This window comes from Anabrus simplex, chromosome 1, assembly GCF_040414725.1.
Source record: "Anabrus simplex isolate iqAnaSimp1 chromosome 1, ASM4041472v1, whole genome shotgun sequence".
Classification (NCBI taxonomy): Eukaryota; Metazoa; Arthropoda; class Insecta; order Orthoptera; family Tettigoniidae; genus Anabrus; species Anabrus simplex.
The window spans coordinates 1,621,041,863-1,621,069,126 of NC_090265.1; the positions used below are offsets into that span (position 1 = coordinate 1,621,041,863).

Below are 27,264 nucleotides of genomic sequence, written 5' to 3' on the forward strand. Positions count from 1 at the left end.
GCTGATTTGACTATGCAGTAAATGTGCCACTCGCCTTCACGCTTGTCAAATTTCACATATAGGTCTGCATACAGGTTTGCTTTCGTTATGGCAATGACCTTCACACTGCACTAATGGCTGCTTTGTAGGCATTCCAATGAGATGGTGTTTTATCTGAAGAAACTCATGGTACAGATGTTTGTTCTTCTTCAACACCGCATCCTTAACATTGTCATTCCAAAGCCACGTGTCTTTGTCGATCCTTCATTGTCCTGGTTTAGTTGTTCCAAGAATAGAGCAATAATACCAATATAAATGGTCCTTTACTGGACATTATAAATTTTCCAGCTAACTCATTCCTGGTTGCCAGCGTTTCACCCCAGTGTGGTAAGTTGGGCTCATCAGTTGGTAAATAGCACACCCACCAAGACGCATGGCTAATGCATACCGTGGAGGCCACTGCGTAGGCTACTTGAAGCCACGGGCAATGCCAATGAACTATGAGAGACTTTGTCACATTACCAAACATTGATGCCTGCCTGGCCATCAGATGATGTTGATTCCCATAGGGAACCTGAAATATTTGTCCTGAATGAGTAAATTTATAATACCAATATAAATGGTCTGTTATTGGACATTATGAATTTTCCAGGTAAATCATTCCTGGTTGCTAGCATTTTGCCCCAGTGTGCTAAGTTGGGTTCATCAGTTGGTAAATAGCACACCCACCAAGACGCATGGCTAGTGCATACCGTGGAGACCACTGTGTAGGCTACCTGGAGCCACCAGCAGTGCCAGTGCACTATGAGAGACTTTGTCTCATGATGTCTGCCTGGCCATCAGATGATATAGATGTTGATTCCCACAGGAAACCTGAAGTATTTGTCCCGAATGAGTAAATTTATAATACCAATATAAATGGTCTGTTATTGGATATTATAAATTATCCAGATAATTCATTCCTGGTTGGACCAAGCTCGATAGATGCAGTCACTTAAGTGCGGCCAGTATCCAGTAATCGGGAGATAGTGGTTCGAACCCCACTGTCGGCAGCCCTGAAGATGGTTTTCCCATAGTTTCCCATTTTCACACCAGGCAAATGCTGAGGCTGTACCTTAATTAAGGCCACTGATGCTTCCTTCCCACTCCTAGCCCTTTCTATCCCATCGTCACCAGAAGACCTATCTGTGTCAATGCAACGTAAAGCAGCTTGCATTCCTGGTTGCCAGCGTTTTGCCCCAGTGTGCTAAGTTGGGCTCATCAGTTGGTAAATAGCGCACCCACCAAAACTCATGGATAGTGCATACTGCGGAGGCCACTGTGTAGGCTACTTGGAGCCACAGGCAGTGCCAATGCACTATGAGAGACTTTGTCTCATTACCAAAAATTGATGCCAGCCTGGCCATCAGATGATATAGATGTTGATTCCTATAGGGAACCTGAAATATTTGTCCTGAATTAGTAAATTTATAATACCAATATAAATGGTCCGTTACTGGACATTATACATTTTCCAGTTAACTCATTCCTGGTTGCCAGCGTTTTGCCCCAGTGTGCTAATTTGGGCTCATCAGTTGGCAAATAGCACACCCACCAAGATGCATGGCTAGTGCATACCGTGGAGGCCACTGCGTAGGCTACTTGGAGCCACCGGCAGTGCCAATGCACTATGAGAGATATTGTCTCTTTACCAAAAATTGATGCCTGCCTGGTCATCAGATGATATAGATTCTGATTCCTATAGGGAACCCTAGGTTTCCACAGTATGCACTAGCCATGCGTCTTGGTGGGTGTGCTATTTACCAACTGATGAGCCTAACTTAGCACACTGGGGCAAAATACTGTCAACTAGGAATGAATTAGTTGAAAAATTAATAATGTCCAATAACGGGCCATTTATATTGGTATTATAAATTTACTCATTCGGGACAAATATTTCAGGTTCCCTATGGGAATCAACATCTATATCACAAGAATAGAGCATGCGGCTTCATGAGCAGCGTCTCTCAGTTTAATCCATCTCCCTTCAACTGTGGTGATTGATGGCACTGTAATTTTTGCAACAGTGTCGGCTGCCTTCTCCTTAAAATGCCACCGTGTGATTCTTTTTGGTCTATTTCTGGGTAAGTATTCGGCTCTTGGTGACTTTATCCTGAGCTTACAGATGACTAGTCCATGTTGCTAAGCAACGGTTTCAAAAGGAACGACTTTTGTGTCTAGAACATCTTTGAGATTCCATTGTCTCACAAGGATGTAGTCGATCTGAGTTGCATTAGAGCTACTGTAGTACGTGATTACTGTAGATGAGTATCTCGCGTTTTGAACCAGGTGTTCATTTTGAGCAGATCATGAGTTTCTGCATAACTGGGATTTTGTTGGCCACCGTCGTCGTTCTCCTCTCCATATCCATGTCCGATGTCTGCCATGGGCAGTGTGGTCTTCTTTTCTGTGTCCGACGTGTCCGTTCAGATCACTTCTGATGGCACTTCAGCGATCTTCTCATCAAGCAGTTCCCAGAATGCATATTTGGTTTCCAAGCCTAGGCCAGTTTGTGGAGCATAGGCACTGAAAAACTGGTATTTTTTTCTATCCGCAACATAGGCGATTTTCATCAAACGATCATCATACGATTGCACCTCAGACACAGAACCATCAAATTTTGCTGAAATATCAATGCTAACACCAATAGTTGTTCTTTGGGTTCCATTTTATATGAGTTTGTATTCACACCCAATGTTGCATGACTTTTCTCCACTTCATCCTTTTTCCTTCACCGCACAGATGTCTAAATGCCTTCTTTCAAGTGCTGTGGCCAATTCACTTCTTCAACTGGACATAGTCCTGATGTTCAGTGATGCTATACAGCTATACAGAATGTGGGGGCTCAGTTGTTTAGCCATCACAGCCCGTGTGACGGTAACCCTTACATACTTTTTGTGCTAATTGGACCCTGCCAATGCACATTGCTTTCAGTGGGGGATGGCCTAACCGTGGTTCCGATTCCATGAGACATCATTCCATAAAAACCTGACAGTACGATTTTACGGCTGGCTTGTCATGCAGCCTGTCACCAAGCATTTTAGAGCTGCTGCCAGCATGTAGTTAGGCAGTTCCTTACCTGGAGAACAGACGCCTTTTGGAGCCACTCCTCTGGAGAACAAACACTATATTCCTTTCCCCATTAACTTCCAAAAAGATAGAACGCCTCATTTGCCAACTGCACCATACCGATAGTCTCCATCTCTGCTGAAGCTTCCATTAAGGACTTTGTGTGTGTTTGGTTCATGAGAGCTACTTTATTTTGCTCAAGTCCACTGGCAGGCTGGTAAGAACCCCCCCTATCTGCCCCGTGGGGCTGTCATGCATTAGTATCACCTCTTTCCCTGTTATGGCAGCATAACAGGTTCGTGGAGCTGATCCATTTCCTTGACACTGTAAAAATTCTGCTTCTTACACAGAAACATAATAGCGGAATAGTTATAATCTGCATCATAAAGGCCATAATGTAGCTTACATTCGGCTTGCTTCAGCATCGTTTCAGATACACATATGTGAATGATACACAGATAAAATCTCAACTGGCTTAGTTTCAGCAAAAACTCTGACTTTGGCACATGTCATGCTGTGCTACAGTGATGTCCAAAAGTCATTATTAGAGATCAGAAACAACTTCCTTATACACATAATACCAGTATACAGAACAGAGCATGAAAATACAGGATTTACAAAGTTACAGAACTGTTCTGGAAACTTTTTGTCTGCCTCCAGTTGAGAGACGCATTCCTGTGATCTAAAGTTGTCTTTGGGGCTCATGGGTGCCTGGGAATGAGGATACAATATACCTAAGGCAGACACACCTTTGTACCCAGTAAATGTCTGGCTCTATGGCTAAATGGTTAGCGTGCTGGCCTTTGGTCACAAGGGTCCCGGGTTCGATTCCCAGCAGGGTCGGGAATTTTAACCATCATTGGTTAATTTCCCTGACACGGGGGCTGAGTGTATGTGTTGTCTTCATCATCATTTCATCCTCATCACGACAAACAGGTCGCCTACGGGAGTCAAATCAAAAGACCTGCACCTGGCGAGCCGAAGCCGTCCTGGGATCTCCCGGCACTAAAAGCCATATGCCATTTCATTTTTTTACCCAGTAAATTTTGGCTACTTTGGACCAAATAGGGATAAATCTGTCAGCTTGATACACAATACTGAAATGTATTTGACACATTGGTAATGTATACACAAGGTACATAAAATAAGAGCATGGTCTAACACAGACAAAGGACACGATAACAATTTAAAATATAAATTAATACATGGTATATACACTATTGTATATCTTAAGTGGCAGTAATTTCCATTTCTTAAGCTTTACACAAATCTAAATATTAGTATTGTTTCCTTTAATGAGAAATAAATTTTAAAATATTTTTTAGTTACGTACTGTATTGGAATTTATGTTTCAGAATCTCTGCCAACAAGTACAGCAGTCCATTCAAGTCAGCAAGGGAGTTCAGTAAACAAATCAAGTGACCTGCAACAACAGCAACCACAACAGCCGCCCACTCTGGAGCAGCAACAGCCACAGCAGCAACAGCAACAACAATTGGAAATGCGAGAACTTGGTACTCCTCATTCTGCAACAATCCCTCCACTTCAGTTCTGGAATTCAGAATTCCGGAATAAACAACCTGCATTTATAAGACTTAACTTTACTCTTCCATGGGGAGCAAACTTTGCTGTATATGGTCGTCGCAATGTGCCTCCAAGTGTTACGCAGTATGATTTTGTTGAATTTGTAAAAGGTGGTCGTGTGGATCATAGACTCAAAAGGTCTCTTGCTGGAACGTTTGTAATGGGTGGTAATGTTTTAGACTCTATTGGTGCTAGTGAAGATCTAATGCGGTATCAGACTTCTTCGGCAGTTGTACCTGCTGTGAGCTTCACAACTTCAACTACACAGAAGTGGCGTGATCACAGATTTAACACAAGAGATGATATTTTATATGTTATACCTCCTCCTCCATTCATTGTAAATCATAATCACCTAGAAAAGAGTCCAGAAAGTTTAGATGATGGTGAGCCAGTGTCTGAGAGTGTAAAATCAACTGCAAGTGGTTATGAAGATTCATATGGTGAATCTACAAATCATTTCCTTCCAAGTGCGAGTATAGGTTCAAAACACAAGCCTGAAAAATTAAGAAAAATTCATAAGAATCTCCAGAAATTACAAAATATTTCTAAAGAAAGTCGTGTTACAAAAAGTTCTGTAGCAAGAAAAGGAAAACTTCAGAGTCACAAAATAAGCAAACGGTCATCAGGTGTAGGTATTTCTGAAAGTATGCTAGGTCTAATGATGGTAAATGTTACATTATTGCAGTATTTGGATACTGGTCGGTGGTTCTTGTCTGTCTACAATGACGATCTACAGCCCCATGAAGTTACCATGGTTGTAGCTGAAGCAGAAGGTGTGTCTACTGCTTGTCCAAATGATTGTAGTGGACATGGTTCATGTTACCTTGGCAAATGTGACTGTATCGATGGCTATGAAGGAATTGACTGTTCAAAAAGTAAGTACTGATTTATTGTTCTAATATTTTGGAATATATAGTTTACAGTTGACCTTAATAAGAAGGGAATAATATAATTTCTTATAAATAAAATAATCTGAGATGACATTTAAAACGCATACTGGTCCAAATCTATAACTGAATTTTGAGATATATGTTTTATAAACATCTTCTATCACAAGAAGATTATAGTAGACAATTTTCATTATGACTGAATAAGTTTTATAAATAATATTACTGTTAACATATCTTTATTACTAGCTCCGGTACTCGTCATTGACCAAAAATCACTTACCATGTGCATGATTACATGTTTGTCCACTCCTCATACTGTTCTCCAGATTTTAAGACACATACTCGCTTCTCTGCTCTCTGTAGTCCTTTGCACTTTCATTTTTATTAAATGCATTACTGGTGATCTTCATTTGTTCTCTTCCTTCCCATATAAAAGAAAGGCAAGTGTCAGGTTAATATTAAAAAACTGCTGACAGATGTATAAAACCTATCAAAAGTGCTGGAACAATCTCCATAGCAAATCTCTTTACAGTCCATAGAGTAAGTACAGTACTGATTTGTTGGTCTTCTAATATTTTGGAATATATAGTTTACAGATGAACTTAATAAGAAGGGAATAATATAATTTCTAACATTTGTTAGTTACCGGCTCTTGAACTTTCATACGCCTGCCACCAGTATTTCCCTTATTTTTGCTGTATGAGAAAAAAGTTTAGAAAAAACACTCGCCGTGAGCTATTTTTGTGTAAAACCAACCATAAGGGAGGTACATCAATTTTTATGCCTTAGGCCCCTTCTAACTGCAGAAATGTTTTGAACAACTTATAGTTAAGATCATATACAACCTTATTCTAAACTGAAATACCAAGTGTCATTAACCCACCCATCCATTTTCCCTTGATGCTGAACTCGACAAAACACCACTATCGCCAGTTAACGTGATCGAACAATATTTTCATGTTATTGATGCTTGGCATTGACATGGATTGAGCAAGAAAGTCTAAATTATGAATATTTCTGTTATTATAGGACTTCCAGAAGGCAGAAGTATTCAGTCAGCAATATGCAAAGGTAGTTGGATGTAAAGATAAGGTTCTGATAGAGGAGGCAACTAATAATGGCGAAACACGGAAATTTATCCACGATAATAAAGACATAGTATAATAGTATTCCAGCTATTTGATCCCTGCTATGTGGCACTGATAGGAATGGGCAGATGCAAACTTAACGGAAAACGGCAGAACAGTATTTACCACTGTCTGTGGCGGAGTCATTCCAACTCTGGAACACAGCATCGTTAAAAAGCCAGTATAGTATTGTTCATGAAAAGAGATAAACTCTGTGCCATTGTTCGTTTGATCATGCATTTTATGTGTCAGCATTGCTTTTACAAGCAACATTCCAGTCTGTTAATATTGTATTCTGACAAGAAAACTAATGTCATTTCAAGACAGTGAAATACTATGTATCCTGTTGAAATTATTATTTAACACGTTGAGTGCCGAGCCGATTGTAGCACACTATTCCACTGGTGCCAGGCATGTTTTTGAATTGCATTCCGCTGGTGCCAAAGCAATTGTACGCGTTGTAGACTGTTTATATAATCTTGGGATGTATTTATATGATGTACTAAGTAATTTTATCTCACCATAGCATGGTCATCCGTGACGCCATATGGTGTCACGTCAATTTTTAGGAAAGATAAAATATAGCGTGACGCCATATGGTGTCACAGGATTTTTTGACATGGAATGTTCAATACGAATTTCCAATACAGGATATTTATTTCCCAATTCAAATTAACGCAATATTTATGAAAACCTAGTAAAATGCAAAACAAGTACTTATATTACATTACATATTGTTGTGAACAGTTTTCTGATAACTCTAAACAATGAAAATATGCGTCTCGGCATGCCCGAGTTCTTGTTACTCGTTGTAATTTTTCAAACCTTATTGGCATCGTTGTTCAAACATCGTTCTTTTGTACACTTGTTTCATGTGCTGTTTTCATATTTACGTTTTGCACATCTGATCGGGAAGTTAAGGGGAACGCGCTAACTACACGCTACCTGGCTACTGGCGCAGCTCGACGCAGCCCGGTTGGTTCACGTCCGCTGCTTCGCTCCTCCCTACCTCTCCGCCACACCCCGATACTCCCGCGGCACTTTTAATTTTATGACTTTATTTGCTCAATTTTGGGTTTAAACTTGCGCTGGGTACATGCAGTTTTCACCTTGGCATTCCACTGCCTCCCACGAATATTCCTACCAAATTTCAACCGAATCCGAGTGTAACACATGTATGTGTTCCCTCGTAAGATTATTACCAATATCTTCCATTTTTTAATATTTTTGCACAACTATATAAACTGAGTGATAATACGTACGTAAACGTGGAATAAACAAAGCCTGGCGCGCTTTCACCTGTGACAATGACCACTGGCCAGTCAGTGGCTTCGGAAGAATACTGTGGCGCCACATGGTGGCATACAGTAAAAATACATAGCTGGAATAGACCCTGAAGTTCGCCCTTCACGTAGTTCCAATTTTACACGCATAGATGTCACAGCTGATTATCTACGGCGCATCGGCTGAAACTCAACTGTGCCGCCATATGGCGTCACGCAACTCTGATTTCAAGAACGGTGTGCCGCCATATGGCGTTACGCCATCTCAAATTTGAAGACCACCGTGACGCCATATGGCAAAATTTACAAGGGTATTGTGTTATTTAGAGAAATTATTACCATCGTGATCGGTAGAACCATTTTACTGCTATTTGAAATACTGTGTCTGTTGCCTGTATGAATGTAACTGCTGCAAAAGTTACAACTCCTTATAATATCCTATCTTTGTAAGTATTCTACCAACATACCTACCAATATTTAAATAATAAGGTTAGGATACCAATTTGAAGTTCTTTTAGCCTGGTATCTTAACCTTAAAGTGGCAAAAATCTCTAAAGACAGTTAAATAATAAAAGAAGTTGATATTATTTCTTCTTTCTCACAATCCAAAGATGAAGCAGAGTAAAACCTAACCTACAACACGTAATCTAGCGAATGTCTACAGAATTACTCGATGTAAAAATTTAAATAAATGTCACTAATCTCAAATAGTACAAGTCAACACTAAACACTAAATGTATCTCTCTCTCTCTCTCTCTCTCTCTCACATACACTCTCACTCACTCTCTCTTGCTCTCTGTCTTAGCTAAATTTCTATAAGTATTAACTACTTTATCACTAAGATAGTACAGAGCACTTGGAACAGCCAACCACTCGCTATTGCATCCAACAATCATTTCATTTCATTACATCTTAGACACGGATTCAGAATTATTTGATAAGATAACCAGCTATGTGGGAAACAACATGGAAAGGAATGTGATTGTAGCGGGAGATCTGAATTTACCAAATGTCAATTCGGAAGGAAATGTGAACGACGGGAAGCATGACTAACAAATGGCAAATAAGCTAATATGGGTAGGACAGCTGATTCAGAAAGTGATGGAACCAACCAGAGGGAAAAATATCCTGGATGTGGTGCTAGTAAAACCAGATGAGCTCTATAGAGAAACCAAAGTAATAGATGGCATTAGTGATCATGAAGCCGTTTCTGTCATAGTTAAAAATAAATATGATAGAAAGGAAGGTCTTAAAAGTAGGACTATTAGGCAGTACCATATGGCTGATAAAGCAGGCATGAGGCAGTTTCTAAAAAGTAATAATGATCGGTGGAAAACGGTAAACAAAAATGTAGACAGACTCTGGGATGGGTTTAAAGCAATTGTTGAGGAATGTGAAAACAGGTTTGTACCTTTAAAGGTGGGAAGGAATGGTAAAGACCCACCTTATTATAATAGAGAACTAAACTAAACCCCATGGCACTACAGCCCTTGAAGGGCCTTGGCCTACCAAGCGACCGCTGCTCAGCCCGAAGGCCTGCAGATTGCGAGGTGTCGTGTGGTCAGCACGACGAATCCTCTCAGCCGTTATTCTTGGCTTTCTATACCGGGGCCGCTATCTCACCGTCAGATAGCTCCTCAATTCTAATCACGTAGGCTGAGTGGACCTCGAACCAGCCCTCAGGTCAAAGTAAAAATCCCTGACCTGGCCAGGAATCGAACCCGGGGCCTTCGGGTAAGAGGCAGGCACGCTACCCCTACACCACAGGGCCGGCTCATAATAGAGAACTAAAGAGACTAAAAAGAAGGTACACAGATTGGAAAGAAATAAAGTTAGAAATGGCTGTGGAAGTAAGGAGAAATTGAAGGAACTTACTAGAAAATTGAATCTAGCAAAGAAGGCAGCTAAGGATAACATGATGGCAAGCATAATTGGCAGTCATACAAATTTTAGTGAAAAAATGCAAGGGTATGTATAGGTATTTTAAGGCAGAAACAGGTTCCAAGAAAGACATTCCAGGAATAATTATTGAACAAGGGGAGTGTGTATGTGAGGATCTTCAAAAGGCAGAAGTATTCAGTTAGCAGTATGTAAAGATTATTGGTTACAGGGATAATGTCCAGATAGAGGAGGAGAAAGGCTAAAGAAGTATTAAAATTTACATATGATAACAATGACATTTACAATAAAATACAAAAGTTGAAAAGTAGAAAAGCAGCTGGAATTGATAAGATTTCTGGGGATATGCTAAAGACAATGTGTTGGGATGTAGTACCTTATCTGAAGTACTTATTTGATTATTGTTTGGTTGAAGGAGCTATACCAAATGAATGGAGAGTTGCAATAGTAGCCCCTGTATATAAAGAAAAGGGTGATAGACATAAAGCTGAAAATTACAGGCCAGTCTGTTTGACAAGCATTGTATGTAAGCTTTGGGAAAGCATTCTTTCTGATTATATTAGACATGTTTGCAAAATTAATAACTGGTTCGATAGAAGGCAGTTCGGTTTTAGGAAAGGTTATTCCTCTGAAGCTCAACTTGTAGGATTCCAGCAAGATATAGCAGATATCTTGGATTCCGGAGGTCAAATGGACTGTATCGCGATTGACCTATCTAAAGCATTTGATAGGGTGGATCATGGGAGACTACTGGCAAAAATGAGTGCAATTGGACTAGACAAAAGAGTGACTGAATGGGTTGCTATATTTCTAGAAAATAGATCTCAGAGAATTAGAGTCGGTGGAGCTTTATCTGACCCTGTAAAAATTAAGAGGGGAATTCCTCAAGGCAGTATTATTGGACTTTTTTGTTTATATATATATATATCAATGATATGAGTAAAGGAGTGGAATCGGAGGTAAAGCTTTTTGCGGATGATGCTATTCTGTATAGAGTAATAAATGTTACAAGATTGTGAGCAATTGCAACGTGACCTCGATAATGTTGTGAGATGAACAACAGACAATGGTATGTTGATAAACAGGGTTAAAAGTCAGGTTGTGAGTTTCACAAACAGGAAAAGTCCTCTCAGTTTTAATTACTACGTTGATGGGGTGAAAGTTCCTTTTGGGTATCATTGTAAGTATCTAGGAGTTAATATAAGGAAAGATCTTCATTGGGGTAATCACATAAATGGGATTGTAAATAAAGGGTACAGATCTCTGCACATGGTTGTGAGGGTGCTTAGGGGTTGTAGTAAGGATGTAAAGGAGAGGGTATATAAGTATCTGGTAAGCCCCCAACTAGAGTATGGTTCCAGTGTATGGGACCCTCACCAGGATTACCTGATTCAAGAACTGGAAAAAATCCAATGAAAAGCAGCTCGATATGTTCTGGGTGATTTCCGACAAAAGAGTAGCGTTATAAAAATGTTGCAAAGTTTGGGCTGGGAAGAATTGGGAGAAAGAAGATGAGCTGCTCGACTAAGTAGTATGTTACAAGTTACTTTCTGTGCATTATCCTCATAACATTTTATGAGATCATTGTTCAGCATTTTACTCTATAGTTTTTAAGATTAGAAAGATCCCATATCCAGTAATTTTAAGATTGAGATAGGCTGATAATGCCCGTAAAAAAATGTGAAATATGTACCTGTGACTTTTAAATATTATGTATAAATTTTAACCACATGAAGTAGTGTATTGTATTGTATTGTATTGTATTGTATTGTATTGTATTGTATTGTATTGAACAGGTGGATCCATAAATATTATATTAAATATTATAATATTTTTGATATAAGTGGTATGTTCCGAGCTGTCAGTGGAGAAAAGAAGTGGAATGACATTAGTAGACGAATAAGTTTGAGTGGCATCTTTAAAAGTAGGAAAGATCACAACATGAAGATAAAGTTTGAATTCAAGAGGACAAATTGGGGCTAATATTCATTTATAGGAAGGGGAGTTAGGGATTGGAATAACTTACCAAGGGAGATGTTCAATAAATTTCCAATTTCTTTTAAATCATTTAAGAAAAGGCTAGGAAAACAACAGATAGGTAATCTGCCACCTGGGCGACTGGCCTAAATGCAGATTGATTGATTTTGATTTGATTGATGGATAAATAAAAAAGGTTTTAATATTATTTTTGGTCAATAATATACAATTTGCTTCCAATTTTAAAAACTAGATATAATTTTGTTAATAGGTGTATTGAATAACTGTTCTGTAGTTAGATATAAACCAAAGAGATCAAAGATTATTCTATTCTAATTTATAAAGGCCTTATATCATTCCATATGATTGTTTCTTTATTATGATATAATATGTACCTATTCGTTTTTCAGGTGTTTGTCCTGTTCTTTGTTCAAACCATGGGAAGTATGGTGGAGGACTGTGTCACTGTGAAGAAGGCTGGAAAGGCCCAGAATGTGACATTCCAGAACATGATTGTCAAGTACCTGATTGTTCTGGACATGGTCAGTGTCTTGCAGGTGTTTGTGTATGTCATGCTGGGTGGAAGGGTACTTACTGTGAACAAGGTCAGTACCAGTATTTTATTGCTGTGAGTTGTAATCCCACATTACAGCAGCTACAAGGATTGATATTTTTTTACCTGTATCAGGTTCCTCCTGTCATCTTTCTTTTATTTTTATAATGTTCCTGCATAAACTTTTGTTCTCTTTTGACACTTATGGCATGTGCAATTCTTTCTTTTTTGTACCTTTTATAGCCTTTCCCTTTCTTTATTCAATTCACTCATTCTTCGAGAGGTTCCGGACTAATCTTCTTTCTCCTTTGATTAATGTTGCCAGAGGTTGATAATCTTAGTAATTTCTACCATAATACAAGTCACCCAAACCCCCATCATAGGTATATGTATCTACCACACATCATGGATGAATTAGTGAATTAAAAAATACTAATCATACTGATCTGAGTTAGAGTTATTAGCTGTTAGTCATATTATGTAGAGAAATAGGAACATGAAACGGATTGCATAATAGGATGAACACAATGACAGGTCAGTGTGGGACGAGGCAACAATTAACAGAAAGAGGAGGAAAGGACAAACATGAAAGCACTGAATGGGCAAGGACAATCTCTACATTGCCATTCATTGGCATCCTCAGGCTCTCTCCTCATAAATCCCAGTTCTTCTACATCCATTTCTTCACAGACCCCAACGAGTTCATTTCTGCTTCACAGCTTTATGAGGAGGGTAGGTATCCACTCTCATTCAGGATCGATCTTGATGAGGGAAGTGTAGTGTAGGATAAGAAGAAAGCCTGATGAACACAGGAAAAGGAAAGGTTCAAAAGGATATAGATGAATATAGGCATAAAAATTAATTATACCATTGGGATCCTTTTCTCCTTTTGTGTTTGTCCTGTGTTTGTAGTCTTTTACCACTTGTTTTCCTCTTTATCATTCTTTCTCATCCCTTTTCCAGCTGCCTCTGTGGATCAGTAGTAGAGTGTCCCAAGATAGCGGGTTCAAACCCAGCAGAGGTAGTCGGATTTTTGAAGGGCGGAAAAAAGTCCATTCGACACTCCATATCGTACGATGTCGGCATGTAAAAGATCTCTGGTGACACATTTGGTGTTTACCCAACAAAATTAATTAAATCTCAGCCATAGACGCCCAGGAGAGTTTCGGTTTACTCGGTCTCCCATCTAGTGGGCCTAGAGTAAAAAGGAACGTCGAAATTGATGAGCAGACAGCCAGATGGCATCAAATTGAAATGTCTGCACACAGTAGCTGAGGCCATACGATTATTATTATTATTATTATTATTATTATTATTATTATTATTATTATTATTATTATTATTATTATCCCTTTTCCTATGTTTATCTGGCTTTTTTCTTATCCTACACTTCTCTCATCAGGACTGAATGTCTATCAAGACGGTCCCTCAATGAATGACAAATTGGGATTGATGAGGAAAGAGCCAATCTGTTTTAAGACAGCAGTGTATGAAGACGTGGTGAAGATTGTCTTTGTCCTTTTGTATTTTCATGTTTCTGCTTGTCTTGTTTTATTTTTATCCCTGTTACAGTACTGACCTGTCATTGTGTTTATCCTGTTATATGTTCCTTTTCATGTTCCTATTTCTCTCTCTCTATGACTCAAGTTGTTTATTAAGTAGTATTAATACCCTGCCTTAGATTTGTTCTTTTTGAACAGTTTCACCTGTATTGTTTTTATTCTGCCAAGAATTTCTGTTAATTAAAATTTGTGCAGACTAGTCTCTCCCAAATTTTCTTGCAGGTAGTATTTCAGTATTACTGTACAGACCCTAATAAAGGATTGTGCTTGGTTTATGCTGATTGGTTATCAAGTCATTTCTCCCCTCCATCATATAAAAACATAATATGTAATTCATCAAATATATATCAAGAAAGCAAACAGGTGGATATCATAATAAATCCATCTTTCAGTGTAAGCACTTATAAATTAATCCATTATAACAAAATTATTTCCTTTCGCTTTATTGTAAGTTCTATATTGTTATTGGATTCCTAGATATTACAGATATAATTTAAAATGAAAGCAGTGACTCATCACATAAAAATGTGAAAAGAAAGACCACAAAGGATGAAGCTGTACATACAGCATAATCCATCTTTGGTGACTGAGGCATGTTAGGGGAATGAATGAGAATAGGGTATGAGAAGCAGAGGCAATGAGGATTAGACTCAGTTTTTAGTAATTTTATGATGAAAGGTGTGAAACTAAACGAGGCCACTAAGCTAGTTGCCCATAGGGATTGTAATGTGCTTAGTTAATTCACAAAGACTTCCAGACTGTACCCTGAAAGACATAGCAGTTTAAAATGAATAATTATAATGAAGATGTAAGATAACTTCACTCACATTTCCAGCTTTCCTTAAGCTGCACATGCCTTCTGGGTTCTGTTAAATGGGTAACATTGCTGAAAATTTTTGCTATTTGCTTTACGTTGCACCGACACATATATGTCTTATGGCGATGATGGGATAGGAAAGGCCTAGGGATGGGAAGGAAGCGGCCATGGCCTTAATTAAGATACAGCCCCAGCATTTGCCTGGTGTGAAAATGGGAAACCACGGAAAACCATCTTCAGGGCTGCCGACAGTGGGGTTCGAACCCACTATCTCCCGATTACTGGATACTGGCTGCACTTAAGCGACTGCAGCTATCGAGCTCGGTGACATTGCTGGAAAATCTGATATCCCAATCTCGTTGAAGCTGTATTGAAATGGCAGAATACTAATGGAATAAAGCTAAAATCTGCCATTAGAAAATGACAACAGATAAGATTCCTTTCTTCTCCAGCAAAGGTTCACCAAACTTTTTGAACAGTATGATTTTTGTCATCAGTGTCACCTCATAATTCACTGATTCTATTTGCTTTCTTATTTTGTATAATGCCTCCTATGAAAATATTCAGGATATTTAGAAATAACAGATTTAATTTCACAGCAAGAACTGTGAGTAACAGATAGTGTGATCTCACTAAATATCTAAATGTGTCATAAGGACATATGCAGTTTAGCTTAAATATTTAATAGCTGCATATTGAAAGTATAATATTGGAAAAATACTCTATTCATTGTTTTCTTCCAGTGGATTGCCCAGATCCTACCTGCTCAGGTCATGGCTCATGTGTTGGAGGTAAATGCTACTGTAAAGCTGGTTGGCAAGGAACTAACTGCAGTGCAGTGGATCAACAAGTATATCAGTGCTTACCAGGTTGTTCAGAACATGGAAGTTATGATCTTGAGACTGGAGCATGCGTTTGTGAAAACTATTGGGCTGGACCAGACTGTTCTCAAGGTATATGAAACAATGTTCAGTTTATAATAAATTAACCATAATCAGAGGCAAAACTCCCATTAAGTGTGTAAGGCTCAGCATACCCTAAAATAGTGTGTTAAACTTCTTTGAATGTGCTTCCATTTAACACTTTTCCCTCCAACTTGATTTGAGTAAACCCTGTTCATTGTTAATTTTCTTAGATTTCATAGTTGTGTACTGTGAAGGCTGGTAGTCCCCAGCCTTCCATCAGCTTTGTCACTTGCATGAATATAGTGTTGTCAGGAGCTCCATCGTGCTGGGAGTAAAATTGATCAAAGTTGTCCATACACGAGTCCTGGTACAGCCTCCTGTAAATAGACAGACAGACAGACAGACAGACAGACAGACAGACAAAGAGTGAGTTCATGTTCATCAATCTATGCTGCCCTAGGTCGCCCACTATGAGGTGCATCCAAAACCCGTTTCTTTTGTAAATCATAAACAGCACTACACGATAGTGAACTACACTCAAAATGTTCTCTTTATTCTCTCAATACAGCACTTACACCCCTTTTGTAACTACTTTTCAAAAATGAAAATTCTTTCCTCTTTTGTCGACATGTTACAAATAAAATGACTGTAACATGAACTGCATGAACAGTCGAGTGTTAACAAATACATTAGAAATCTCAAGTATATTTTGTGTTACTGATGAGACTTTTGCCATTTTCTTATCATGTCGCCAACAGTTTGCCAACCTATAAACAAATAAAAGTAAGAGAAAAGTGTTGAATGTAAAGTAATTTATGCGCCATCCTATATACATAACCATTAAGAGGACCACTAATTGATCATTACTTGGCACAAAGTTATCATGTAAGTTTTTTTTCTGAACAATCAAGAGCATGAGCTTACGTCTGTCAAGTTGTACACTACAGGTACTGGAAAAATATTTTTCCTGTCATGAGCTGGTAAGTAAAGTAAACTCATGTCCTCACATTGAGGTGGTGCAGCTCTTTTCAGGTATACCCCCAATGGAGGTGAACTGCATGTACCATTTTAACCACATACCAGCCCTTCTGCCATTCTTAAATTTCTGTCAGTACCAGGCATCGAACCCGGGCCCCTGAGGACGGCAGCTAATATTACTAACTGTTATGCTATGGAGGTAGACATGTGAGGTAGTTACAGCAACTGAAGCAAAATAAGTACAAATTAGCTAAAGTATCAATTACATCCATATATAATAGCATGTGGGCAAAAAGAAGAAAATCCGTGCAATTATATGGTACTGCACTTGTTATTGCTACTGCAGAAAAAACTACTGTTGCATCTTTCCAGAGCAAATTATCTTCCCTTTCATTTGAGATTCCTGTTTCTTCAAACTCTTTTCAGTTATCTCCAAAGAAATCATTTCCCAATTGCACACTATCCACTTTTACATTCAAAATTGTTAGATATGGGGATCCACCTATTCAATACAAGAAATAGTGATAATTATAAAGTCATCACATATTCATTTTATTTGGGACTGGCAATAGGGTATGCCATCATCAGCCTAGGCAGTAAGACAAAGACATTGGACATACAGTACATTTTATTTCTTAAAATTAATAATAATACTTGTTTTTTATTGTACGTGCTTGAACTGAATTACTTTACATATGTACAAGGGTTTTTATAATTAAAATTGAATATAGAAAGGTGTACACCAAAATATTTGTAGAGTTAGGTTACAAAAGTGGAATGAGCTTTTTTCACATTGTAAGAACAATATGGGTCGTTTGCTACTTTGTAGTCATAATGGTATATATGAAAATGAGTTTCAGTTCAGTAATAACATATGTAGTCACTATAGATAGGCTGATGGACTAGTTACAACAACCAGTTGTTTGCTTAAAGTTCCTTGTAAATGTTCAATAATTATTTCAACTTGGATATAGCAATGTGTGAAGTTTAAATAGATGTCTTATACGGCTAAAGTATAGTATGGCTTCTGTGTCACAGGTTATTTATATCGCACAACAATTCAGTAAACAAAAAAGACAAGTCCATTGTATAGCTTGGTCTGCGTGTCCGCAGATGTTGACTATATTTCAGTTCTTGTGGTATATGTAAAATTTGGTTTATGTATTTGAAAATCTTGATTCAATTTTAAACATTTGTAATCAATATAGATATGCTGATGAGATAGTTGCCACAGTCTGTTATTCAAGTGAAAGAAGTTCCTCATAAATGTGTACTAATTAATATATAATTAATATATAATAACCTGTGATACTGTGTCACATCATTAGATTTTAGCTAAATAAGAGATTTTTAAACAAAATCCGCACAATGTTAAGAATAACATCATCCGCAAAAGGCCTTACCTCTGATTCCACTTGTTTACTCGTATCATTTATATATCTAAGAAAATATAAAGGTCCAATAATACTGCCTTGAGAAATTTCCCTCTTAATTATTACAGGGTCAGATAAAGCTTCACCTTCTCTAATTCTCTAAGATCGATTTTCTAGAAATATAGCAACCCATTCAGTCACGCTTTCGTGTAGCCCAATTGCACTCATTTTTGCCAGTAGTCTCCCATGAATGTATGAGGCTACTTATATCTCAAAAAGTAAAGATGTTGCAGACATGAAAGCTGGCATTGGAATCTCCTTTTAAAATAAAGAAGCATGTACTTTTTGTTTTCAGAATCCACTGAAGGGGGATGAAAGAATTGAAATATTCGTTGAATATTTGTACGAGGATACTTAACATCTGAACAAACTACACAGACGTGAAAATTGGTATTTGGAATCTCCTTTAAAAATAGAAAAACATGCTATTTTGGGGAAAAATCAACATCCGAAGAGGGGGCGGGGGGAGTGAATTAGGAGTCTAATTCTTTTCATGAGGATACATATATCTCAAAAACTGAAGATGTTACAATTATGGTAATTGGTATTTGGAAGTTACTTTATAAAACAACACGTATTTTATGGTTTTGGAAAAATTCCCTTAAGGGAGGAAGAGTGAAAGGAAGTTAAAAGATGAATTTGTTTTACGGAGATACTTATATCTCAAAACTGAAGGTTACAGATGTGAAAACTGGTATTTGGAATCTCCTTTAATAAATGGAGAAAGCTGCATTTTCAGGGGAGGAAATGAGCTTAATGGGGGGAAGGGGGTGAAAAAGAAGTTCAATTTTTTCTATGAGGGTACTTATATTTCAAAACCTGAAGATGTTACAGACATGAAATTTTTTATTTGGAATCAATTTTCAAAGTAAAGAAACACGTATTCTTTTGTGTTAGGAAAATCAATCAATCAATTCAATCAATCAATACTGATCTGCATTTAGGGCAGTCGCCCAGGTGGCAGATTCCCTATCTGTTGCTTTTCTAGCCTTTTCCTAAATGATTTCAAAGAAATTGGAAATTTATTGAACATCTCCCTTGGTAAGTTATTCCAATCCCTAACTCCCCTTCCTATAAAGTCCTCTTGAATTCCAACTTTATCTTCATATTGTGATCTTTCCTACTTTTATAAACGCCATTCAAACTTATTCGTCTACTAATGTCATTCCACGCCATCTCTCCGCTGACAGCTCGGAACATACCACTTACAAGTAACTATTCTCATTTTGGTTCCGTATTGAAGTTGACGTATGTCAAGTATTATTACAATATTATAAGTCCACCTGTTCAATACAATACAACAGGTGGACTTATAATATTGTAATAATACTTGACATACATACCACTTAGTCGAGCAGCTCTTCTTCTTTCTCTCAATTCTTCCCAACCCAAACATTGCAACATTTTTGTAACGCTACTCTTTTGTCGGAAATCACCCAGAACAAATCGAGCTGCTTTTCTTTGGATTTTTTCCAGTTCTTGATCAGGTAATCCTGGTGAGGGTCCCATACACTGGAACCATACTCTTGTTGGGGTCTTACCAGAGACTTATATGCACTCTACTTTACATCCTTACTACAACCCCTAAACACCCTCATAACCATGTGCAGAGATCTGTACCCTTTATTTACAATCTCATTTATGTGATTACCCCAATGAAGATCTTTCCTTATATTAACACCTAGATACTTACAATGATCCCAAAAAGGAACTTTCACCCCATCAACGCAGTAATTAAAACTGAGAGGACTTTTCCTATTTGTGAAACTCAAAACCTGACTTTTAACCACATTTATCATCGTACCATTGCCTGCTGTCCATCTCACAACATTTTCGAGGACACATTGCAGTTGCTCACAATCTTGTAACTTATTTATCACTCTATAGAGAATAACATCATCCGCAAAAAGCCTTACCTCCGATTCCACTCCTTTACTCATATCATTTATATATATAAGAAAACATAAAGGTCCAATAATACTGCCTTGAGGAATTCCCCCCTTAATTATTACAGGGTCAGATAAAGCTTTGCCTACTCTAATTCTCTGAGATCTGTTTTCTAGAAATATAGCAATCCATTCAGTCACTCTTTTGTCTAGTCCAATTGCACTCATTTTTGCCATTAGTCTCCCATGATCCACCCTATCAAATGCTTTAGACAGGTCAATCGCGATACAGTCCATTTGACCTCCAGAATCCAAGATATCTGCTATATCTTGCTGGAATCCTAGAATTTGAGCTTCAGTGGAATAACCCTTCCTAAAACCGAATTGCCTTCTATCGAACCAGTTATTAATTTCACAAACATGTCTAATATAATCAGAAAGAATGCCTTCCCAAAGCTTACTGTACATGCAATGCATGTCAAACTTACTGGCCTGTAATTTTCAGCTTTATGTCTATCACCCTTTCCTTTATACACCGGGGCTACAATAGCAACTCTCCATTCATCTGGTATAGCTCCTCTGACCAAACAATAATCAAATAAGTACTTCAGATATGGTACTATATCCCAACCCATTGTCTTTAGTATATCCCCAGAAATCTGATCAATTCCAGCCGCTTTTCTAGTTTTCAACTTTTGTATCTTATTGTAAATGTCATTGTTATCATACGTAAATTTTATTACTTCTTTGGCCTTAGTCTCCTCCTCTATCTCGACATCATCCTTGTAATACCAACATCTATATCATCCTTGTAACCAACAATCTTTACATACTGCTGACTGAATACTTCTGCCTTTTGAAGATCATCACATACACACTCCCCTTGTTCATTAATTATTCCTGGAATGTCCTTCTTGGAACCTGTTTCTGCCTTAAAATACATATACATACCCTTCCATTTTTCACTAAAATTTGTATGACTGCCAATTATGCTTGCCATCATGTTATCCTTAGCTGCCTTCTTTGCTAGATTCAATTTTCTAGTAAGTTCCTTCAATTTCTCCTTACTTCCACAGCCATTTCTAACTCTATTTATTTCCAGTCTGCACCTCCTTCTTAGTCTCTTTATTTCTCTATTATAATAAGGTGGGTCTTTACCATTCCTTACCACCCTTAATGGTACAAACCTGTTTTCGCATTCCTCAACAATTTCTTTAAACCGAGTCTGTTTACATTTTTATTTACCGTTTTCCACCGATCATAGCTACTTTTTAGAAACTGCCTCATGCCTGCTTTATCAGCCATATGGTACTGCCTAACAGTCCTACTTTTAAGACCTTCCTTTCTATCACATTTATTTTTAACTACCACAAAAACAGCTTCATGATCACTAATACCATCTATTACTTCAGTTTTCCTATAGAGCTCATCTGGTTTTATCAGCACCACATCCAGGATATTTTTCCCTCTGGTTGGTTCCATCACTTTCTGAATCAGCTGTCCTTCCCATATTAACTTATTTGCCATTTGTTGGTCATGCTTCCTGTCGTTCGCATTTTTTTCCCAATTGACATCTGGCAAATTCAGATCTCCCGCTACAATCACATTTCTTTCCATGTCGTTTCCCACATAGCTGACTATCCTATCAAATAATTCCGAATCCCCGTCAGTGCTACCCTTTCCCGATCTGTACACTCCAAATATATCAAGTTGCCTATTATCTTTAGAAATGAGCCTTACACCTAGAATTTCATGTGTCTCATCTTTAACTTTTTCGTAGCTTACAAATTCTTCTTTCACCAGAATGAACACTCCCCCTCCCACCCTTCCTATCCTATCTCTACGATACACACTCCAGTGCCGTGAGAAAATTTCTGCATCCATTATATCATTTCTCAGCCATGATTCAACTCCTATTACAATATCTGGTGAGTATATATCTATTAAATTACTTAATTCTATTCCTTTCCTTACAATACTTCTACAGTTCAACACTAACAATTTTATGTCATCCCTACTTGATTTCCAGTTCCCTGTTCCCTTATCACCACTCCCTAGGCCATCCCGTTTCCCTGAATGTACCTCCCTATTACCCTTCCAAACAAATTTCCTAACTTATACATACCACTGCGGTTTAAATGAAGGCCATCTGAGCGCAGATCCCTATCTCCTACCCACCCATTACGATCTAGAATTTTCACTCCCAGTTTCCCACATACCCACTCCATAGTCTCATTTAAATCTCCAATCACCCTCCAGTCAGTATCCCTTCTACACAGTATTCCACTAATAACAATCTCCGCTTTCTTAAACTTCACCCGTGCTGCATTTACCAGATCCCACACATCTCCAACTATGTTGGTACTTATATCAGCTTGCCTTATATTGTTGGTACCAACGTGAAACACTACCACCTTCTCCTTCCCCTCCTCCCTCTCTTCTACTTTCCTCAACATCTGCCTCAACCTAATTCCTGGATAACACTCTACCCTGGTACCCTTTCCTCCACACACTTTCCCCACGTGTCTAACGATGGAATCCCCCATGACCAGAGCCTCAACCCTACCCACCTCATTTGATCCCCTCCCCTCCTGGTCAGCCCTATCTTTCCTGATAGCTTCAGAAGCTACTTCCTCCTCCCTTTTCTCCTTCCCATGACCCTGTTCCACCTGTCTTTTCCTATCCTCTACTCTACATTTTCCTTTCCTACCTTTTCCCTTCCTCCTACTTCCACACATCTCAGCAACATTTCCCTGTCCCTCATCTTCCCTCTGTTGTTCTACCTGGAGTGACTCGTACCGATTTCGCACAGACACCTGTCCTGAATTCTGATCCTGAATAGAGCCCTTGGCCTGCAATCTCCTTCCCGTTAGAACATTAGACCACCTGTCTTCTACAACTCCTCCCTTTCCTTCCCCTCCCTCTTGTACACCTACTGTAACCTGTACATTGTTTGAGGGAGTCCTATCTTCCTTCCTGTCTTCTGTGAGAATCCTAATTATCTCCCTCAAACTTTCCAACTCCTCCCTCATACCCCTCAATGCCTCGCCACATCCACAGTAAGTACACTCGCGCTCCTTAGCCATTCTTTACGGGGAAAAAAATGAAATTAAAAATAAAATAACTTATTTGCAAAAAATAAATGAAGGGAGGGATATATTGTCTGGGATATTACACAACAATAAGGTAATTAATGGTACGACTACACTACAATACTACTTAGTCGTGCTCTATTTTTTTAAATCCTACAACCCCTACAATACTACTTAGTTGTGCTCTATTTTTTTAAATCCTACAACCCCTACATTCACTTAAGGGGGGTGAAGAGTTGAAAAATTAGTTGAATTCTTTGTATGAGGATACTTATATCTCAACAACTAGAGATGTTACAGACGTGAAAATTAGTATTTGGCATCTACTTTAAAAGTAAAGAAAGATGTATTTTTTTTGTTTTCGGAAAATCCACTTGAGGTGTTGAAAAGAAAAAAAGCGGGTGAATTTTTAAAATGAGTACCAGTATATATACAGTATATGTAAAAACTTAACATGTTACAGACATGAAATTTGGTATTCGAAAAGTCTTTTAAAAATACAGGAATATGTATTTTTGTTTTCAGAAAAGGCACTTAACAGGAATGAAAAGAAGCTAAAATGTGTTGAATTATTCTTTATGAGGATACTGATATCTCAAAAACTGAAGATGTTACAGATGTGGAAATAGGTATTTGGAATCTCCTTTAAAAAATAAAGAAATGTTTTCTTTTCTTTTTTTTGACTTCAGGGAAGACTGTTTCTCACATGTACATTTCTATGTTGCATGGTCATCTTAGCCCCAAAAGGCAATACCACAAACATAATACTGTATAGGCTTTTGGGCTTATGCCGTGTCAAGAAAATAAGGTGAATAAGGTGAAAATCTGTACGTTTTGCAGAGAATTGTGCTCTGCGTCCTCAGAAGAAATCTCGACTGTCCACGAGAAAGGCTTCCTAAACATTGCAACCACAAACGTGGTTAACAAAGAGTTTCTGGGGTAAATGAGACTCAGATTTTCAGTGAGGTTTTATACTTTAGGAATTTTCAGATAATGTCTTATTACAGTACTGAGGAATGATTACTTTGATCAAATTACGAAATCCACGCGAGCGAAGCTGCGGGTAACTGCTAGTATCATATATTACTTGTAATATTTCAGCATTGTTTGGCACAATGACCTTCTTCGTTGCAGTGAAATATTATTTCTTTTCATAAACTTTACTATCTATCCTCAGCTTACCTTAAAATCTGAGATGCTAATCTTGTGCTTCAGCTGTTTCATGGCCTTCAAAATGTAGCTTGATGTGAAACTGCATATTCCTTGTTACATAATGATATCATGTATTCCAGAATTTTTTGTACTTGCAGAACTAACCAGTTTTCAGGCCATAAAATGCTTTACAGAACTTTTTGATAGCATAAAGTGTGGGTTTAATAATAAACAGTATGAGATCACAGAACACATACGAAGCACTGGCATTGAATATTCATAACAAACTGCACAAACTGTTACTGTGTCAGGTCTGCATTGACTCGCACACTGAACTAGACAGGCATTGCAATTTTTAAATACCAGATTTCAAAAAATAAAGGTTGCTACACCTACATTTTACAACACTCACGGAACAGCTCAGTAAATGCTTGAGAAAATGGGTGTGACAAATAGGGAAAAATATCCCCTCTTTGAAGCAAAGAAAAATCAGGATGTGTAAATTACGCCTTGGCAAGAATTATGCAAGTAAATTTAGTATAAATTCCACTGAGAGCAAATTAGAAATAAATACAGTAAATCAATAAATCCATTAAATAAATTATGGAATTTGATCATCCACTAAATTGTGAAATATTGAGATATGAAAAAGTATTTTAGATTATTCACCAGCACTAGTTGAATTATTTAAAGTATGGTAGCTAAAATATTTTTTGTATATTTTGTTTCTTTTTAAAATTAAGAATGTTTTCTGTTAAAATACTGGTTATTTTTCAGCTTTGTGCAGTCTAGATTGTGGTCTACATGGACGATGTGACAAGGGAAAATGTGAATGTGATGCTGGATGGACGGGCGATCGATGTGATTTACTGCCTTGTGATCCAAGATGCTCTGAACATGGCCAATGTAAGAATGGGACTTGTGTCTGCTCTCAAGGATGGAATGGACGTCACTGCACTCTGCGTAAGTATTCTGATTACTGCAGCTTCAGTACATTATGAGATTCTCGCTATTGTATTTTATATTAGCTTACAAAGTAGGTCATTTATTTTGGGAGGAAAGGAGGAAGAGTAATTTTGAAGGATACGAAAGGGTGATTGGTAAATGTGGGGAAGATATGGAAGCTAATGGGAATGGGAAGCATTTGCTGGACTTCTGTGCTAGTATGGGTTTAGCTGTTACGAATACATTCTTCAAGCATAAGGCTATTCACCGCTACACATGGGAGGCTAGGGGTACCAGATCCATAATAGACTATATCTTAACAGACTTTGAATTCAGGAAATCTTTTAGGAATGTACGAGTTTTTCGGGGATTTTTCGATGATACAGACCATTATCTGATCTGTAGTGAACTAAGTATCTCTAGGCCTAGGGTAGAGAAAGTGAAATCTATCTGTAAACGAATAAGGGTAGAAAATCTCCAGGACGAGGAAATTAGACAGAAGTACATGGATATGATTAGTGAGAAGTTTCGAACAGTAGACAGTAAGCAGGTTCAGGATATAGAAAGTGAATGGGTGGCATACAGGGATGCTGTAGTAGAAACAGCAAGGGAATGCCTAGGAACAACTGTGTGTAAAGATGGGAAAAGGCAAACATCTTGGTGGAATGATGAAGTGAGAGCAGCCTGTAAACGTAAAAAGAAGGCTTATCAGAAATGGCTCCAAACAAGGGCCGAGGCAGACAGGGATTTGTACGTAGATGAAAGAAACAGAGCGAAACAAATAGTTGTTGAATCCAAAAAGAAGTCATGGGAAGATTTTGGTAATAACCTGGAAAGGCTAGGTCAAGCAGCAGGAAAACCTTTCTGGACAGTAATAAAGAATCTTAGGAAGGGAGGGAAAAAAGAAATGAACAGTGTTTTGAGTAATTCAGGTGAACTCATAACAGATCCCAGGGAATCACTGGAGAGGTGGAGGGAATATTTTGAACATCTTCTCAATGTAAAAGGAAATCATCATTGTGGTGTTGCAAACAGCCAAGCTCATGGGGAGGAGGAAAATGATGTTGGTGAAATTATGCTTGAGGAAGTGGAAAGGATAGTAAATAAACTCCATTGTCATAAAGCAGCAGGAATAGATGAAATTAGACCTGAAATGGTGAAGTATAGTGGGAAGGCAGGGATATGGCTTCATAGAGTAGTCAAATTAGCGTGGAGTGTTGGTAAGGTACCTTCAGATTGGACAAAAGCAGTAATTGCACCTATCTATAAGCAAGGGAACAGGAAGGATTGCAACAACTATCGAGGTATCTCATTGATTAGTATACCAGGCAAAGTATTCACAGGCATTTTGGAAGGGAGGGTGCGATCAGTCGTTGAGAGGAAGTTGGATGAAAACCAGTGTGGTTTCAGACCACAGAGAGGCTGTCAGGATCAGATTTTCAGTATGCGCCAGGTAATTGAAAAATGCTACGAGAGGAATAGGCAGTTGTGTTTATGTTTCGTAGATCTAGAGAAAGCATATGACAGGGTACCGAGGGAAAAGATGTTCACTATACTGGGGGGACTATGGAATTAAAGGTAGATTATTAAAATCAATCAAAGGCATTTATGTTGACAATTGGGCTTCAGTGAGAATTGATGGTAGAATGAGTTCTTGGTTCAGGGTACTTACAGGAGTTAGACAAGGCTGTAATCTTTCACCTTTGCTGTTTGTAGTTTACATGGATCATATGCTGAAAGGTATAAAATGGCAGGGAGGGATTCAGTTAGGTGGAAATGTAGTAAGCAGCCTGGCCTATGCTGACGACTTGGTCTTAATGGCAGACTGTGCCGAAAGCCTGCAGTCTAACATCTTGGAACTTGAAAATAGGTGCAATGAGTATGGCATGAAAATTAGCCTCTCGAAGACTAAATTGATGTCAGTAGGTAAGAAATCCAACAGAATTGAATGTCAGATTGGTGATACAAAGCTAGAACAGGACGATAATTTCAAGTATTTAGGTTGTGTGTTTTCCCGGGATGGTAATATAGTACGTGAGATTGAATCAAGGTGTAGTAAAGCTAATGCAGTGAGCTCGCAGTTGCGATCAGCAG

At 38.2% G+C, this 27,264-nt stretch overlaps 1 protein-coding gene across 1 annotated transcript in view; it reads left to right on the top strand.

Moving 5' to 3' along the window:
• Ten-a (tenascin accessory) overlaps positions 1-27,264 on the top strand; it is a 596,228-nt gene that overhangs the window by 29,784 nt on the left and 539,180 nt on the right. The window contains exons 3-6 of the mRNA XM_068225631.1: positions 4,443-5,546; positions 12,258-12,452; positions 15,523-15,732; positions 25,003-25,188. Of these exons, the coding sequence (XP_068081732.1) occupies positions 4,443-5,546; positions 12,258-12,452; positions 15,523-15,732; positions 25,003-25,188 (1,695 nt within the window). The remainder of the gene's footprint in view (positions 1-4,442; positions 5,547-12,257; positions 12,453-15,522; positions 15,733-25,002; positions 25,189-27,264) is intronic.